Below are 20,167 nucleotides of genomic sequence, written 5' to 3' on the forward strand. Positions count from 1 at the left end.
CCCCCGCTGGGGTGTTGTTTATCGCTGGCGGACTCATTGTATTTTATGGGAGGGAAGGCTATATTTGTCCTCAGCCACGGGAGGCTGATGAGGTGCTAATCTGTCGAGGGGCTCGCTATTGGAGTCTCCTTGTTAGCGGGCTAGCTTGTTAGCTATCCAGGCCTGTAAAACAGAGCTTGAATTTATGGGCTCCCCTCCCTGGTTCTGCCACGGTTCATGGGTAAGCAAACACAGATTGGGCACTGATGTTGGGGCGGTGGTGTCTGGTGGTCCCTTGAATGAACGGCTGGGATGACAAAAAGATTGAGCTTCCCTGGTTCCCCCATGCTGTTTTTCAGTAAACATTACAAATTAGCCATCTGCATATGGATGGATCTTCAGGTGAGGCAGGAAGGAATTGCAGAGCAGAATTCTAATAACATTCCTTCATGAGTCTGATGGAAACGCACTGGGACAGGCGATCGAGCAGGTATCAGTATTTATTAGCATCATTATGACACTTAAGATTAAGCATTTGGCACTCATGTATTATAAGCATTCATACATAAGATAACTTGGTGAAGGTATATGAAATAATAGTCAGGAATATTCATTTTTAAATGGAAGATTCAAGGAGGCAAAACAGCTCAGTTTATTCAGAGACCCAAACTGAACAAAATGTGCTGTTTGGTGCAGATGCTGATATTTATATGACCATACAGGAAGGTATAGCAGACTACATGATAAAAAATGTTTTCACTTTCTATCTCCCAGTGAAATTATATTGAAATGCTTAGTTTCAAGCTCTGTGGTTTTAAAGCATATAATGCAATGCAATGATGACTAAGGAATGAACAAATAAACATTCCTCAAAAACCTGATGATCATATCTGATATTCACATTTCTATAAAACAAGTAAATATTATTAATGTGATTTAAGTCGCTTAAGTCCAGTAAGTGTTCGTCTTGAAATATTATTAATAATATAAAAATTATTCTTAGGTTTACTTCACAGCAAAAAGTCATGTGAACCATGAGCTGAAGGGCGATGTTTGTAAAATTATACAAAAAGGCCTTTTACTTGTTCATGAAGGATGAACAGAAGGCATGTAGCAGTGTGTGTTACAGGTTTTTTTTTTTTTTTTTTTCAAAAGACATAATTTAGAAACCTAAATAAATAAAACATTTAAAATAAAATCAATTTAGTTACAAATTTTGCAACAATTATATTTAATAGGCATACAGAATGCACAAACAAGTTAATACTTGAATACATGAAGCTGAAATGTGATGGTTATCTTAGGTCGGCCTTCATTCCATCTACTTTAGGCCCAAACTCACTATCACCTCTCAGACCCGGAATACAGACAAGACTGGCCTCCAGAAGACACGGGAATAATGGAGAATGGGAACTGATGTAAAACTGAAGCTGCACTGTTTTCTCGAGGGGCTGACAGCCTGCATCAGTTTAACAGCCACAAACACAGATAGGCTAATGATTGGCACTGATTTACAAATATCACAATCTACTGATCAAGATGAAGTATGTGGATTTCTGGGCTTTCTAGGAAACATGTATCTTAATAATCCAGAAAGGAGCTCTGCTGGACTCAGTGTCCTCTATTACTTCTTCTAACCTTACTAATGGAAGGAGAGAGGAAACTCTAATCTCCTACTAACTTCACGTTACACTCACTGTCACATCTTTAATAACTTTCCCTAATGAATTGATTTGAGTCAAGCCCGTGTTTGCTTTACTGCAGCTGGGAGGTGAAAATGTGTCAGGTGAGTGTGAACGATGGAAGCTCGTAGTGCTCAATCTGGACTGATAGCAGTGATATTTAAGAGCTTCTCTTCCCACGGGAGCCTGCCATTTAATTAGCATACTGACGCTTGTCCTCACGTTTAATTGCTTTTGGCTTGTAATTAAAATGTGTGTTGACTTTGCAGTTCCCTCACTGATGAATAGCAGTGGAGGGTTATGTGATATTACATTTTTGCTGCGGCATACATTAAAATGGAAGGATTAAAATAATGGATTTAATCCGAACCTTTTTGTCCTCAGAGGGGTTATAGTTTGTCAGACATGCCAAAGCATTATAATGCATTAATCTGATCAATTAAGAGATTTACCATCTCAAGCCGTCGAAAGGCTTTGTTTGGTTCCCCTCTGTTACCCCGTTTAACTTCTTCCCAGTTTGGCCATGTAGGCGAAATCAAGAGATGTTTGATTTCATGCATTCAGATCCTCCAGTGGCTCGCTGGATGTGGATTGGCAGCGTGTTTGAGGGATGCATGATTGTGCCGTGCTCTTTTTTTGCATGACAAGAGAAGCGTATTGCAGTGGGCCTTGGATACAGACCAAACAGAAGCACACTACGGGGCAGTCCTCAGCAAATGCTTCTCAATATCAAAATGTGCGTATTTGAGGAAGTCCTTTGGCCCATTTACGCCACTGTTTGCGCCCAGGCCCCTGTGCAATATCTTCCGTACCACCCCTTTGGGTTTGAATGGCATTTCAATGGCAGAACTGCGTGTTTTCCCCCCTCTGCATCCAACCAGAGTTGTGTGCATTCCCCGTCACACTACTTTTGAGATTCATTTCCAGGTAAACATACTTTGGTTGGCCACAAACCTGCAGCCAACAGGGGTTGTCACAGCTGTGCCAGATAATAGCCAGAACAAACTCCTGTCTCGCTCTGGAATGTTTACTGTCGCCACAGACTCTGTGCCGCAAACATTTTAGCATCTTTTATTTGGAAAGAAAGAGATCCAGTTATCGGTTTCACACAGATGAATCGTAAGCTTTACCTGCTGGCCCTTTTGTGCTCCGTCAGATAAACAACGGGGTAAAAGTGCAAATGCCAAAAAATGAAGAAGAAAATAAACATAGTTTTATTTAAATGCCTCTTTTATGGTTTAAAAGCTTTGAAAGAGGAGCTCCAAGTAACGTATTCCTGCTACCTCACTTTTACTGACTATCTATCTATCTATCTATCTATCTATCTATCTATCTATCTATCTATCTATCTATCTATCTATTTAGCTAATCAGCTTTTAGTACATTAAAATATCCTGACCTCTCTATGATCTCAAACATGAATTCCTAGTGTCAAACAGGAGAATGCAGGTCAGTGTTTAATGATCGCATGGCAATATTTACTGAGAATACAGGCCCTAATGTATGAGATTGAGGAGGATCACCAAGACGCCACCCACAGTGACAGTATTGCAACACTGAGCTGCATGATGAATGATCGAGCTCTGGGCCACGCACAGAAGCAGAGAAAGTCCTGAAGCTTTAGAGAAAGAGAGTGCACCTAAATAAAGGTTTTGCGTTAGACCTTGATATTTTGAGAGACATGTGCCAACACAAGTTGAGAGGTGATCAGGCACAAAGTCTGGACCTATGCTCCAACGTGGTGTTTACTCAAAGACATGGTCCTCTCGCGTTTCCACCAAATACAAAATAGTGACCTTCTACACAGAATGCGTTCACAGTCTGTACCTTGTCCATTAATAATTAACTTCAAACTAAATAATCAGGAGGACATTGCCATGTAATTTAAAAGGCATCTACAGCAGCATTTTTTTTTTTAATTAGGTAAACCTAGTTACCTAGTCTAGCTTGGTAAAATTAGATTAACACACACACACACAATTGTTTTGTGAAAAGTGTGTTCCTCCCATAGGTGTAATGGTTTTTATACTGTACAAACTGTATATGCTATGGCCCTACACCAACCCTACACCTAACCCTAACCCTCACAGCAAACTTTGTGCATTTTTATTTCTCAAAAAAAAAAAAAAAAAAAACTCATTCTGTATGATTTATAAGTGTTTTGAAAAATGGGGACATGGGTTATGTCCTCATAAGTCACCCTCTCCTTGTAATACCTGTGTCATACCCATTTCATTATACAGAGTTTTGTCCTGATATGTCACAAAAACAAGAGCGCGAGCACACACACACACACACACATCAATATCTTTATTTTAAATTATAGTGCTCTTTGTGTTATTCATTTGGAATAATAATAAAAAAGTCATTTTAAATAATTCAATTTTAATAAATGTAAAAGTTGAATAAATGTGAAAAAATATTTAATTTTAAATAATCATGGTAATTTGAACTTGTTAAACACACGAAGTAAATCCATTTGCACACATTTTAAAGATGAACAATTCTCATTTAAAGTGAAGGAATACTTATTTTCAACCACTTTATCCAAACAAGCTAAATAATCAGCATAAATAAATCCTCAGTTTCATGTGAGGGCCCATGCTTAATTAAATTACTGTCACGATGTTACAATAAAAAAAAAATGAGATTTGTCTTCAAAACTACCATCGCTGAAGATGCTCGGTGGCATACACCAAGTCAAACCAGCAGAAGAAACTGCTAGGAATCAGCGGAACGTGATTTGTTCGGTGACTCTGCACGCGTTTCGCGGGGTATGTGTGTGGTTTACACAATACACACAGGTCCAAATAAACCCCGTCATTCTGTTTGCAAATTGTACCCTTATTATATACAAATACACACTAAATCTGATTCTACAACATTACAGCGCTGGTGAGACACGTGTCGAGTCGAAAAAAGAGTTGATGTCTCAATGAACAATTTGAAAAAATATTGTTTTATTAAAATGATAAGGAATGACACTATACAGCCTGCACATTTCATTAAAATGTGGTTCTAAAATAAACTGATACCGATATGTTATTGTGTGATTTCAATAATTAATTGTTCATTATACATTGCTTAAAAGAACAGTACGCTTGAGTATAAAAATACATTAAAAATACATGAACATCTATATATATATATATATATATATATATATATATATATATATATATATATATATATATATATATGTATATAGCCTATATAGTGAGGTTTCGACTATTTGAATGGCACTAGCTAGTGATCTATTAAACATGAAATAATTCAATAATGTTACAAAAAACCTTACCACGTATAGCCTACGTTATTTTAAAGTGTTAACAATTGAGCATAACCTGTCTCTGTGGAAAAATCAATTTGTAGACCAAGAGAGGGCGCACTAAATTGTTTGCAACAAATCAAGAGATGCAAAGCAATCAAAGGCCAAAAGAAGATCATGAAAAAATCTAAGCAATTCTGTTGTTGTAGGCTTCCCGTGTTTTTATCCCGTTGTCCTCAGCGCTGCAAACCACCACCAGCTAAATATCGTGGATAGTCAAACAAAGTGTATAAATGTTAGGCTACTTTGTTTAATGAAGGCAATCAAATCTTGCCACTGAGCTCTGCAGAATCAACACCGATGACCTGCTCTTACATTAGCAAACTGCGTACCGCTATTAGTTACATAAACTAGAGCGCAGGTAAACAAATTAATTCAAAATAGGCGAAAACATTTTAGAACAAACAATGAGCACGGTTCGATCTGGCTTTTTTCTTATATTTTGTTAAATATATCTTTAAAATACTGTCCTTTAGCAAATACTCCTTTAAATGATTAGTTAAACATTTTATTGATTGAGCTTTTAATTAAAAAAAGCTCAATAATAAAAAAAAAATAGTTTAAATATTAAATAGTTAAAAAGATGGATGGATGTGCTTATATGCATCTTAAAAATTGATTCCCATTGATTGTGAATAATAAATACTACTTATAAGAACTATGAAATAATAATAATTAAAAAAAAGCACTCGGACAGTTGATTAATCTGAATAAAAAACTATACTTAAAGCCAGAGCTGTTGGCATTCTTACATCCGTTCTTCCCGATTTGATCTGGATGTGATTTCAAACCACTCCTCTCCCAGCAGCCCAAACTTCTATTCCCCCCTTTCTCCCGCTGGAATACAATAAGATTAGGATATAATGCATCTTTTCAGATGGGGCTGCTCTTTTCAAGCTGCGCAGGTGTACAATAGGGGGCAAATGGAGAAGTCTCACGCCTAGGTGTGAGCAGATTATTCAAATAGGGGCCGAGTGAAGCAGTAGGGATTGGAGGCTCGCCCGGGCGCACAGAGCTATATCACAGCGTTAAGAGCCAGCAGCAGGCGTCATTTCAACTGCAGTCATCTCAGATACACACACTCACACACACATACACACATGCGCCAGCTCTTGACAGGAGGAGAGCACGACGACACGAGTGTATCCCGTGGTCCCCGACAACCATCTTTGGCTGCCAAAGGACACACAACACCGGCATTTCTCGTGTGGGGAAGCGTTTTGAAAGTAGAGGGAACTTTTGTCCAGGATGCTCGGTGCTGTCAAAATGGAGGGACACGAACACGCAGCAGACTGGAGCACTTACTACGGAGAGCCCGAGGTGGGTACCTCACCTAAATAAATATATATATGTATTTTTTTCTCCTCGTCGAAATCCGATCCGGTTTTATACAACTCAGTATTAGCCCTGAGATAATATTAACTTTGAGATCAAATATTGACTTGAGGCGCCTCCAAATCCTCCCCCATCATCTCGACGCCCTGCACTATCCTAACAAAGTTGTGCTTGACATGCATTGCAAACTTTTCATTTCCAATTACGGATGCCGACGAATACATTGGTTTATTCTTCAACAACATCGGGCGTTGGAAAGCGAAAATAACCGGGCAGGGCATTTGACTTTTAAACAAATAGCCCACTGTTCTTGGTTTTACATTTCTGAGTGGCTGTAATATTGACTACAACTGGGGTTTCCCGTGAATTGTTGGAATCCTGTAACTGACAAAAATGCTTTAAATCACTTTATGACACATCTCCAGATTAATTAGATTTTTTTTCTTAACCCCAACAAAACAAACTATTTAATAAAACCTTTATATATTAAAAAATAATTGTATGCTACAAATAAAAACAAACAAACATACATATTTTTTTCTTCTTATGTTTATCTTTCCAGTTTAGCAAGGCCAACGATTCTAAATATTTTCTCCTTGGAGTTGCATTGCACTTAAAAGCATTGTCTGATTTCTTTCGCAGTGTTACACCTCCGTTAACAACATGAACACCGGACTGGGAATGAACTCCATGAACACTTACATGACTATGTCCGGGATGAGTTCGACCGCAAACATGGCAGCAGCTAACAGCATGAACATGTCCTATGTCAACACGGGTATGAGTCCTTCAATGACCGGCATGTCTCCCGGCGCGGGAGCGATGGCCGGCATGGGAGCAGGGATGACGGGCATGAGCGCAGCCCTGAGCCCGACCATGAGCCCCATGGCAGCGCAAGCGCCCTCCATGAACGCCTTAACCTCGTACAGTAACATGAACGCTATGAGCCCAATGTATGGCCAGTCAACCATAAACAGATCAAGAGACCCCAAGTCCTACCGGAGGAGCTACACGCACGCCAAGCCGCCCTACTCGTACATTTCTCTAATTACCATGGCCATTCAGCAGTCGCCCAGTAAGATGCTGACCCTCAGTGAGATCTATCAGTGGATAATGGACCTTTTCCCTTTTTACCGACAGAACCAGCAGCGCTGGCAGAACTCTATCCGCCACTCGCTGTCCTTCAACGACTGCTTCCTGAAAGTGCCGCGCTCCCCGGATAAACCGGGCAAAGGCTCGTTTTGGACCCTTCATCCCGATTCCGGAAACATGTTCGAAAACGGCTGCTATCTGAGGAGGCAAAAGCGCTTCAAGTGCGACAAGAAACTGAGCAAGGAGCCGGGTCGGAAAACCTCGGAGGGCGGCTCGAACAGCAGCTCCGAGAGCTGCAACGGGAACGAATCTCCTCGTTCCAACTCGTCTAGCAACGAGCACAAAAGATCCCTGTCTGACATGAAGTCTGCTCAGGGTCTGAGCCCGGACCACGGAGCCTCCCCGACCTCCCAAGCGCAGCATCTCCTGGTCCAACATCACTCGGTTTTGGCGCATGATGGACACCTGAAGCCAGAACATCACTATTCTTTCAATCACCCCTTCTCCATCAACAACCTCATGTCCTCGGAGCAACAGCATCACAAAATGGACCTAAAGGCATACGAGCAGGTGATGCATTACGGTTACGGCTCTCCGATGGCCGGCGCGCTATCCATGGGCTCCATGGCGAGCAAAGCGGGCCTGGATTCGCCGGACACATCGTACTACCAAGGTGTGTACTCCAGGCCCATCCTGAACTCTTCCTAAACTCTCACGGACCTTGTGACAATTTGTACATTTGTAAAATGTTTGTGTATATGTATTCTGATTCTGATTCCCTGTTAATTTAGATGTACGTTAGTAATTATTTTGTAAAAGATCTGTTGACAATGTGACGAACTCTTCGAGGCGGCTTTTGAAAATGGACCAAAAACCCCACCGGAGGACTGCGGACGGATTGAAGCTCTTCAATCACTCGTGTAAACTTATTTATGGCTTGTAAATGTGTATTCTTGTAGTTGATGACAAGAACAGAATCTATATTAAAGTGTTTTGATTTTCACTCATTTGTGTTATTGTCTTGTCAACAACAGCAGCAACAATAATAATAATAAATATCATTTTGCTCAACGGATTATCACACACGAACCACTTGTTAGTTTCGAGGGTTACAGATTTATATTAAATCTGCCACTGTTTAATTATCTTGACTGAATTATTTATTTCCTATTTTCAACCATGACCTGAATTAATATCAACATTAAGAACAGAAAATTGTCCAAGAAATTGTCCCCCTTCACCCAATATATGAAATAAGCGAAATTGCTTTTAATTACATACTTTTCAAAACATTAATACATTTCCCAAATAATCAGTATTAAGCTTATATTCGAATGCCGTAATTTTCGAATTCGAATTTTACTTAAAAAGCGATAGTCACTTGAAATCTATTATCACGACAATAAAATGAAACGTTGTTAAGACAACGCAAATTATTTGCATATAATCTATGTAATTATACATTTATTTATACATGAACAGAATATGTATGATGACGTAAGACGTTTTAAATTAACGAATAAACAAAGAACTGAGCCCATTTCTGAATTTATTTATTCTTTTTTAGAAAGTCCCTTGTTTCTATGAATTAGACGAGACCCTTTTGATGTCAAATGAATAAATAAGAATTTCATTATATACAATCTCCGTTAATTAAAACATCTCAACAGTTTTGTAATATATATTTGTAATATTTATAATATTTATAAAACCATTGTTTTTTTATAATGAAACATAACCGGTTATTCCATAACCGGAAAAATAAATAAATAAATAAACAAAGCTCCAATTTCGCGCAATATCTTGTCATTATCATTTTTACAAAGTCTCTCGTTTCTTTCCAACATATAAATACGACCTGAGACGCCTCTTATGTAAAAAGCCAATAACATGAAAAATAAATCCTAATTTAAAGCAGAAATGGAAATGTTGACATGCATCGCCCTGCTTTCCCGACACACATAAGAAAGCTGTGTTACAGGCTTTCACCTTTTAATAGTAAACTTGCAGATCAAGAAGTCATCTGTGGCCAACAAATCATCCCTCTGGGTATCACATGAATGTGTACACTAAGAGAATTCTCCTTCATCTTGAATAATGGCAAAGAAGGCCTGGTTTTGTTAGCTCTGTGTTTTCAGTTCTCAGTCCATTCCATTGTATTTCAAACCCCCATGATCTGCGAATAAACAAAAACTGGTAAACAGTGAAAAAGGCGGTATTAATACATATAGCATGTGTACATGAGCAATCAAATCACACGAGTGTAAACTTTGAATAAGGGCACGTCACTTCTAGGTAAATTTGCACAGAAATTAAATTTCGCTGCCCCTCGTTTTAAACATAATCCTAGGCTGAATTTTTATAGCGCACTGATCGATATCTAGGTAAAATAATCATTTTTTTTAAACTAGCGAGGCAGTGAAATCTTTGCTTTGTTGCTAAAGTCAACAGTGACAGAGTTTGAGCTCAAATAAATGCCGCGAGGCTCCCAGCCCCGTGCAGAAGACCGCGCGAGAGGCTCCGGTACCGTTCTGCAGGCTCCAGGTACGAACATTTTCATCATTATATCCAGCTCACTGATGAGGCTTTCGATGCATGCTGCATGTTTGGCTTCATACGGATTTCATATCGGAGGTTTGTGCGTGCAACAATGCGATTTGACGCTTGAACAGAGCTGACGTTAAGGGGCTCTTTCAGCCGACTGTCAGATGGCTATTCCAGCTGATTGATGCCAGTGATAGCTACTGGAGAAGACATGCATTGCTTTCGTGCCAGTAACAGCAGACCATAAAATAGAGTTCTTCTCAGGTAGCGTATGCATGGATGTTTATTAGCCTATTATTATTATTATTTTATATATTTATAATCGGACAAACTTGTTATCGAGATATAAACGACTTTGCAACCAAAGCATCAATGCAGACAAACGATTTTACGTTCGTACAAGTCTCGCATTTAACGAATGAGTCTACAACCAGGAAGAATTTCTGGTCTGTTAAAATCGTTCAAGAGACACGAATAACAACAGCCATCAGCAACCGCAGACCTAATGTTTGACATTAGACAAAATAAGTCTTACCATGACATTTTACAGAAAGATCAGTTTACCCTCACAAGGTGAAGAAATGAATAAAAGGACTGCTAACTAGACAGATTGTTTCTGTTCTGATTCTGCAGGCTACAATGTAAAAATAAAATAAAAATAAAATACATAAATAAATCAACATTAAGGATCAAAGGACGGCCACGATAATATAAATTATTATTATTATTATTATTATTATTATATTACCCATATTTACATGTGTCTATTTGAGTATCTACAAGACAGGAGGCCTGGGATAAGACAATTCAAAATACTTTAAAGGATGCAATTTAAAAGTATGATCTAAAATATATTTAAAATATGTTGTTTTAAGGCTGTAAGATAAAACGAATATAATATAAATAAAGAATAAATATAAAACAACTGCAACTAAAAATCGAACTATTATTGTTGTTATAGCAACGAGACCAGCTTTTCCATGGCGTGTTTTCACTTCTCACTTAGGTAACCCTGTTTAATTGCTTTTCGTCAGAGTCGCTAATTTGCATATCATACTGCATATGAAAGCCGGAATGTAAACAACTGTTCCTCAAAATTCTCATTAGGAGTATTTCTCAAGTTTCTCAAGGAGAGCTATGGGCATCGCCTAAACTTTCATAAGTAGCTACGTCACATACAAAATTAATAGAGGCCAAAAATGGATGCACACACTTAGGCTACACGAACTGGAATGAAACTTTGATTTATTTGTATTTTATTTTAGTTTTATTTAATTTAATACATAAACATAACCGAATGGTTTAGCAAAATGGTTGAGCTACCCAGAAACACAGTCAGATCCGAGTCGCAGGACTGTGCATGGTGGCATCTAAACTACATCGGGTCTTGCAGCTAAATGGCTTTAGCTCTACTCAGTCCTGGAACACCCAAGTGGAGCTGGTCTCCAGGGAGATCTGCGGGACACCCATCTTACAAGCTGTAATGCCGCTTTAACCCATTGCTGGGGAGGGACCGTTAGCACTACCCCGATTTGAGACCAAATACTCTTAATCCTGCTGCTGTCCCACACTATATTAATACTCAACACAGACGCCTAATCTACGCCCTAAAGTTAGAAAGGCAGCTTCACTGCAGTATGCCGAATAGGATTAGGTTAGTCTTTGTAATAGTCTTTGAGACTTTTTAAACGCTGCGCAATACGATTACAAGTCAAACTAGCGCAAAAAATAAAAATAAATAATCCACCAACCCGATTATGATCAAATATATATAAAAACATCTAAACAACATCAACAACTACGACAAGAACATTAGTAATAATAATAGTTCCATGTCATATTTTTTTGAATATTTCAAATACTAATTATTTTTGCCGCTTTTTCCTATTTACGTTGCAATAAATTCTTTTCGAATGTTTTCCCTAATTCCATAATTATGAACTGGGCAAAAGACACTGGAGAGCACACGCTTTATTTCCTAAAGATGACCTTAAAGAGGTTGTGTACTTTGGAAAAACGATAGTTTCCACCCAAAGAAAACCACGAAAAAGTAACAATTGTTTTTTATTGTATTTATTTTTTTTATACCATTGAGTGTTTTTTTTTTCTTCTTTTATTTTATTTAAATAAAAATTGTGTAATATGCACACTTTACCTTTACATTAAACTGCACTACTTCTTATTAGTTACCTTGGTAAATACAATTATATAGGTTATGAAAATCGTAAATAATATTATCCGAGTAATATAAGTACGAACAGATTCGCCTGTTTTTTTCTTTAAGCTAATAACCTGATCAAATATACCTTTGTTAAGAGACATTCCACACAGCAAAAGATCAAATGAATATAGCTATAATGTAATTCACTATATAATTCTATATTTCTTTGGCTGGAGAAATGCATGTTTTCTGATCTCTAATGAAATGTTTGCATTTCATGTGATACAATGCATGATATAGACTCTTAATATGAAGTAAATTCGTTGTTGGGGCCATAAGAGCAGACTAGGTTTCCAAATAAAACACTCAGGAGCATTTCTTGAGTAATTTACTATGGTTATTAATGGGATGAGTAGGTGGCATTGTTTTGAATTGCTCTCACATTGCTTTTAATGTCATGTACATGCCCAACCATTCAGACACTCTCAATAGGAACATTGTCTATTATTCTGGCTGTATGATTGTCTATGAACTGTTGTTAAATGGTCTACATGCTGTCAGGGTGTTGGAGAGAATTATGACGAATGCAGCGGAAATAGTGCAAGAGTGTGATGGTTCAGGCTTGTGTTCACACTCATCACCACCTCGGTGTGAAATTCTTGCTGAGACGTACAGGCCAAACCACATGTCCATTCAACCAACCCATTCACCCTATTCACTGCCTTAACATCAGCATCTTTTAGGGATAAACTTGCCTGGACAAATGCCAGATTCCATTTTACGGCTAAAATAAGTAGGGTATTAAATAAGAAATGACTGTTGATGTCAGCTATGCCATTTCCTGTGCACTTACATTAACACACATGTCTACATGGTACAGATGCCAGTAGTTCACAGACTTGCCCAACATTTCCTGTGGTCAAAAGCTGTAGGTAAAATCTAAGTCACTGGGAAGGACACTTGACTCATTAAATCTTAATGAAAGCAATAAACACAGACGCCAGCAATTCATTCAGACCTCCAAACCAATCTCCATTTCTGACCAAAGGCAAACAAACCCAGATGCCCCTGCGTGATTCCCTGCATAACAAAAGCGAATCAGATTGTGTCCTGCATGTGTTCCCGGTGCTGAAATGGTAAAGGCGATAGGTTATTCCAAGATAGAGCTTGTCCAATTTATTGTACGTTAGAGGGGCATGTCATGAAGGTGATTTCTGAAATGTTTTTTTTCAACATTGGGGAGCTTGTAGTTTAGACGGTGATGGGCATACTCATGCAACATTCATGAGAGTCGTTTTCCTCAAGCATTCAAGGAGAATACACACACACATATATACAAATAATCTGGCTGCAGAGTTTACGTGTTTGTAGTGATGCATCTTTATGTTCAACTTTATGTTTCAATTTGAAACTTGACGAAGAAGCTCCTTTATATATGAACCGTATTCATTTTGCATTCAAATGATTTGTTTGGTAAACAACTTAACAAAAGCAGACATGAGCAAACGTGATGGGAGAGCAAATACAAGTTGATGTTCTTTCATTTGATCAAGACAGATCTCTTGCCATGGACAAATTTAACCTGCTAGTAAATGCATATCCAGGATCTCTACCAACACTGTCCCCAGGGAGTCCACAGCAAGAGCTCTTAAAGTAAATCCCCACACTCGGACAGAAATAATTCACCAACCCTTTCTCAAACTAAAGGCAATCTTCAGTTTAATCCAGTATAAATGCATTTATCACTAAGAGATTAATGTCTGGGTGTTGCCTGTTAAAAAGCCCGGAGGAGCCTCTGTTACGTTTATACTCTCAGATGCTACACAGTAGTGGTCCCCTGACACACAATGTTTAACCCCTCTCCTGACAGCCACATAGCAGGCAGTTTAATTCAATTTCCTGTCAGATCAAGAGCTTTCTTCCTTGTTGTGGTTGATTTATTATTTGCCAGCATGTCTTTGTTTTCTAATTTACAGACGCGATGACAATAGCATCAATTAGTGAGACTGTTAACGAGGCCCCTTAGCCGCATCTGAAGTATATGCTTAACTGTAATACAAAAGTAATTGTGAATTGCTGATTCCCATGAATAGCATATCAATAGATCTGAAGAATTCATTAAAGAACCTTGAAAAGAAGCATTTAAAAACATGAAATCGAGTGCTTTTGTGCCCATTCACTTTTTAAGTGATATTGTTCCCGGAATATTATTTATCTCCATGCACTTGTTTTTCCCCATAGGGATATATATATATATATATGTGTGTGTGTGTGTAAGACTATGTATGTTTGGTATAGGCTACACTATTAGCAACAACTGTTACCATAACTGTGAATTAGGAAGTTAAAAGGCTCATCTCATCATTGAGGTCACTCTTCCCATAGACCGTTCTTCAACCAGTGTAAACCTATACCGATGCAAATCATCCTCAGAGTCATTTTTACATGCAAACAAAGCATTGTTGGAGGATGCCTGGTCATGATGCCACCTTTGAAGCAAATCAGATGATGGATATGAGCAGTGAAGACATATATGAGAGGCGGTTCATAATCTAAACAAATCCATGTGCCTTTAATGCGACAGGTTAAGACTCATATTGCTTTAAGATGCAAATGCTCTCTCTGTGAAAGCTCCAGAAAAAAGAAAAGATAGAAATAGGGAAGATTAATTATTTAGCATTTGAGGTGCCCTTTGATGGTAACGGACCTGAACACAATAGGGTTTAATATTAATTTCAGCTTTTAAATGGTACTTAAAGTAACAGCTATGTGTCCTTTGTGACATTTAGCAATTGTGGTTTGGTTTTAGAAGAGTGTTTGGAAAAAACAGACACTTTCAACAAGGAAAGGCACCGTTTGAATAATAAAAAAAAAAAGCCAATTGATCAAGCTGTGGTGTAATAGGCTATCCGACAGAATCTGAATTTCAGTATGGTCTTAATGACTTTTTCCCACGTAGGCCTAGACTATTAACCATCCACGGACATACGTTTAGGTTTATTTAGCCCGGATCCTTAATCGTGTCCTGCGGCGTGCCTCTAAAATATGATCGCAGACAACTGAGGAGCTCACGGCCGAAGTCGAGGGCATAATTGCTAGGAAACATCTTACTGAACAGTTGGCGATAAATGCAGTCAGCCCCCTCCTCGGCTTAAAGCAATTAATTCAGGCGCCCTGACATCAACTCTCCAATCCTCTGACAGCTTGGAGCCCAAATCAAAATGCTAGTTCTCCTGGGAACAGCAGAAGATAGCCGGCTCTTTTCTGGACTGTTTGCTCACTGGGCCTGAGAGCAATCTTCCTTGCCGAATGAAATGCAAGGACACAAACAATGTGCCGGCGAGAGAATGGAAGACGGGGAATGAACAGTTTGGACTATTTGCTCAGCAGAAGGGCAGTCACAATAGCCGGCCCATAGCTTTCCCATGCATCAAGCCTCTTAGTCTTAGGGCTCCTTTGTTGCTGGGTTTCGTTCAGATAAGAGTCCAGCTGCCCCATGTGTTTAATTCTCATTGTATGTTGTACTGTATGGCCATTTAGATACTTTTGCATGGCTTTTCAAAATTTCGCAAACAAACAGGCTAATGCAACATATTGCGCGCATATCTCCGTGGCCGGGCTTCACCTCTGCATGTGCTCTCGTTTAAGGGGGACGGCTGAGCAAAAAGGGGGTCAAGATTGTGCCTTATCTTGACAAGTAAAAGGGTTCTGATATGTGGTTTGTGCTAATGATATGTGTTTCACAAATGAGTGGGAGCAAAAGAAAAAAAATTCACACGACTCCTTTGATCAGTAAAAATTAAATAGGGATGACAATACGAAGGCTGCTCGAAAAGAGAAAGCCTGCTCCAGAGCTCATGTGCTTCTGTGTTGTAATTGCATTGTAAAAAGTAGTAAACACGTAACAGTTTCAATTTATGATGAGGTCTTATTTGTTAACATTAGCAACAAGCAGTACATTTTTATAGCATTTATTAACCTTTGTTGATGTTAAAATACAATTCATGTTCTTTGCTTGTTCACTGAAGCTCAGTTCATTAATGTTAACAGATGCAACTTTTACTCTTAAAATTGCATTGAAATTAACAAGAACAGAACAAAGATTCATGATTGTTGTTTTAATTTATTATCATCGCAAATTGTTGTCAATACATCTGTTACCATTATTCTCTATTTTTATTAAATGAAACCCTTAAAAAGCAACCCATTGTTTGTTTTAGTCAAAATGAATAATATTTTTGACTTTTGACTATATTTAAATCTAATTTAGGTTAACTGACCACATATGTGTTTTATATTGCAGAATATATTCTGTTCTTTTGTGTTCATTCTTATGATACTCTTTTGTTTGATATGGATTTGAGTTTTTTCTCTGCACATCACACACAACAGACTTTAGTCAGTTAAAACAGCCTTTAATCAGTAAAAAGGTTGACCTCTGATTTTGTGTGTGCATGTGTGTGTGTGTGTGTGTGTGTTCTCTACTTCAGCAGTGTGGACACATCAGAAAGATAATATGGAATCATAGATGTATTAGGCAGCTAGATAACTGAATAAGTTGATGAAAAGAGTCATTTAATTCATGCCATGACTCATACTATTATTTATGCATTAGTGCATAACATGGTTGAAGCAGTAGGATCTTAAAAAAAAAAAAAAAGATGACAGATTTCACAGTTCGGTCACAAAGATGTTGAATTTGAATGACACCCAAAATGAATAATAATAAATTCTATGGCATTAAAAGACGAGGTAAAAAGATGCATTGTGTTATAAATATGTAAGTGTGATTACAAGTATGTACACATGCACATTTGTGTGTGAGTGTGTGTGTGTGTGTGAACAGGTCGTGTGTGGGATGGTGCAGCATTACGCTTCACTGATAGTAAAGTAAAGCTCTGTTCATGGCTTTTCAGCACTTCTTTAAGTTGCCACCACTGTGTAATTTATGGGTGCTGAGAATCGCTGTGTTGAAACACGACACAGGTCTCTACTGCACAGAAACGGCTGAAAACGACTGACTCATATGAGATGAAACACACAAAATCTGGGTGATTAGCAAGTACCGGAACATGCCAAGGATACAGCTATGGGAACACACACGAATAAAAACACACCCTGCTGAAGGGCTTTTGCGTATACCCAAGTGAGACTTGCTAAAATAAACGTGCTCTAAAAGTGATACAGTATTTTGGTCATGCATTAAATGAGAGACCAGGAGCTGTGAAAGACTTGAGGTAAAAGTTTATTTAGGTATTAGGCTGTGAGAAATGTTAAATACAATCAAGGGCCAGGCGCTGATTCCAGTATTCTGTCAATTTTCCAGAACTGAATTATTTGATCTAATAATGGATTCTTTATAATATTGCGTTTGCTAAGTTTTTACATTTAAAAGAAATCAGTATTAGGAATACATTATAAATTAATGCCATCTTAAAGTAACAAAGTTAAGAGTGAAATTACCAATTCAGAAGAGCTGTCTTCTTCCTCTTCTTATTATTATTATTTTTAAAGTAAAAAAGGTAAAAGGTGACCATTAGTCATGCTCTTAAATTACATTTAAACTGTTTTGCATCTTTCTCGACTAAACCCGCTTCTTAATTCCATATATTTCTAACAATTTCCTTCCAAACTCTTTTGAGAAATGCTAAATGATAACAGCTTCGCTACACACAAAAAAAGGCCAAAAAGGTCCTTCAAAAGGTCCTTTCGCTCTCACTCAGTAGTCTGGTCTCAAAGAGTAGACCAGAGATAAGACCCGGCCACACAATGTCCCCTCAGTAGGTCTCATTGACCGGCCCATGGCACCGGCCAGGTATGCCAGCAATGTTTAACCAGCTATCCATCTTCTACCTGCTGCTGGTAAACAGGCACCTTTGTTTAAAGCGCACTACGGTTAGGGCCTGCTCTGACTCAACAAATGAACTATTTATTTCCCCATTGGCCCGGGCTCAGGAAATATGCCTCTTATAATCCGCTTTTTATTTCTCTGACAGGAGCAGTGTGGTAATGCATGTGTGTGTGGGTGGGAGTTTCTTCAGAGTACAGGGGGCACATGGCCTGGTTAACTAGTGATTTTAGCGGTGAACTCATGTTCCAAGCTCTTATCATTCGCGTCCAGGGTGAATCTGGCGCGATGTCTGAACCTTGTAGGTTCAGTCATGGTTCTGCATAGAATTTTAGTTAAAGGTTTGGCATTGCCTTAAATTGCACGCGTTTCAATAAAAAAAAAAACAATGCATAAGGAATATTTGTTTTAAAGTAAATAATTGCAATGCACAGGTAGCTCACATACAAATTTGAACCTCAGACCTTCCTTTATACTGCCATGGTGTTTGACCTATACTGAATACTTCTATGTTTTTAAACCTCTGCCTACATTTTTTTTAATCAAAATATTCCTTTGTTAGGAATGAAAACACTACAACTCATACCTATAAAACATGGACTCTTTAACATCCACGGAACCTGTCTATTCCATAAAATATTCTTTACAGTTGAAAAGGTTCTTTAGATGATTTAAATGTTCTTTACACTATACTTTACACTAAACCATTTATGTGAACCCCCCCACTTGGAACCTTTAATTTTAAGAGTGTATATACATTAGTCAATTGCATGGGGGTAGTTGGGGTCTTTGGAGCAACCAATAACAAGTTCAGACAGAAGTATAATCGCAGTCTCTTTTCAATGCAAGATTGTGGGTTAGCCAACTTAATTCCTTAAAGATGGATGTGTTCCATGTTAGCACAAATGACTTTGACTTCCATTATCGCTCCCATTAAGACTCCAATGGTTGCTGCTATATTTTCAATTATATATTTGAATGCATTTTCTGGAATACAGATATTTAGACACCTAAAATGGGTGTTCTTGACATATATTTACGCATTCTCCCATGACTTTATATAAACTTTACAAATATTTCACACTCTAATCATGTTGAATATGCTTTCCTTTTTAGATCTGAACCAATCAGCAGTCGTCTTCATCATCGTGCCACTTCCTTTGGCAACCTGCTGGTTCAACCCTTTCCATCAGCCACGTTCACCTGCAGCTACCCTCAGTCACGTCTGACCTGGATGCATGAGCAAGATAACATTCACATCTGCAACGTCAAGAGAGAGGGGCACAAGGAAGCCTGACATTAATGATTAACAGCACTAAAAGCCCCTGCTTTTGTATTCCCATGGTGCTGGGGCTATCTGCCGATCATGTGACCTGCACCGAGAAGATTGGGGGAGTGAGCGCAAAAGCAAACACAGGTGTTTGGGCTGGAGTCGGTCGTCCGGTCGGTGCTGTTAGGGACAACTGCAAACACAGGCTGCCATGCCTGGAGACGCAAATGCCCACCCATACCAACAGGACAGCCAACCGGAGTCACCGACTCAACTCTGACGCTCTCAGCCTGCCTTTTCTCTGAACAATTACGATTCTTCATTGGCCTATTAAAATCTGCTCTTCGAGTACAGTTTGACCTAAGAAGCTATGAATTCTTTATTGAACATCATAAATAGGCGTAACCATAAATGAAAATAAACAAAGCTTTTTTTTTTATAAATAAATAAATAGATAACATAAAAAACGCTTTCTTAATAAATTATTGCACCTCGTGAGGTCACCACTGATAGTGTCAACGTTTTTAAGTTCAAACCCTATTGTTTGCAAGAGACTTGTCTGGTTCGTTCATCTTCGAGTTGATTGAGAGGGCGGGTACTTGTTGATTTAAATGCAAATATGGATGCAATTTATTTTCATATACTTGGCTGATCTAATTTTTAATGGAACCATAATTAAATAAACATACTGTAATCCACATATTACACTTTATTGGTTTATTAAAAATTTACGTAAAAAAATCTAAAGATTTGTAGATGTAGATTCAGCATTTCCTTCCTGCTAGTAATTAGGTTTTGAACTTGATGTGTTAAACACTGATCCAAGACCAGCAGAATTCATCGTCGTACTCATGGGAAGAATAATCTTACACGCTTCGCCTAAGACCAACACGTTCAAACTTGAAACTTACATAACACAATGATCGTA

At 38.3% G+C, this 20,167-nt stretch overlaps 1 protein-coding gene and 1 long non-coding RNA gene across 2 annotated transcripts; both read left to right on the forward strand.

The window, feature by feature from the left end:
- The first annotated feature begins 5,882 nt into the window (after positions 1–5,882).
- On the forward strand, positions 5,883–8,419 carry LOC127975833 (forkhead box protein A2-like). The gene is made up of 2 exons (XM_052579831.1): positions 5,883–6,309; positions 6,967–8,419. The coding sequence occupies exons 1-2, from the start codon at positions 6,238–6,240 to the stop codon at positions 8,122–8,124; spliced, it is 1,230 nt and encodes a 409-aa protein (XP_052435791.1). The 5' UTR covers positions 5,883–6,237; the 3' UTR covers positions 8,125–8,419.
- Positions 8,420–9,667: 1,248 nt separating this feature from the next.
- LOC127975926 (uncharacterized) lies at positions 9,668–19,939 on the forward strand. Its single transcript, XR_008157657.1, has 2 exons — positions 9,668–9,960; positions 19,086–19,939. It is a non-coding gene; the product is annotated as an uncharacterized LOC127975926 (long non-coding RNA).
- Positions 19,940–20,167: the final 228 nt, after the last annotated feature.

The sequence above is a fragment of the Carassius gibelio genome, chromosome B17 (genome assembly GCF_023724105.1).
Source record: "Carassius gibelio isolate Cgi1373 ecotype wild population from Czech Republic chromosome B17, carGib1.2-hapl.c, whole genome shotgun sequence".
Classification (NCBI taxonomy): Eukaryota; Metazoa; Chordata; class Actinopteri; order Cypriniformes; family Cyprinidae; genus Carassius; species Carassius gibelio.

Excerpts from the sequence above, each read along its gene's own strand:
- LOC127975833 (XM_052579831.1), top strand. The coding sequence starts at position 6,238 with ATGCTCGGTGCTGTCAAAATGGAGGGACACGAACACGCAGCAGACTGG. Across the intron at positions 6,310-6,966 it reads CTTACTACGGAGAGCCCGAG|TGTTACACCTCCGTTAACAA; the intron begins GTGGGTACCTCA and ends TTTCTTTCGCAG.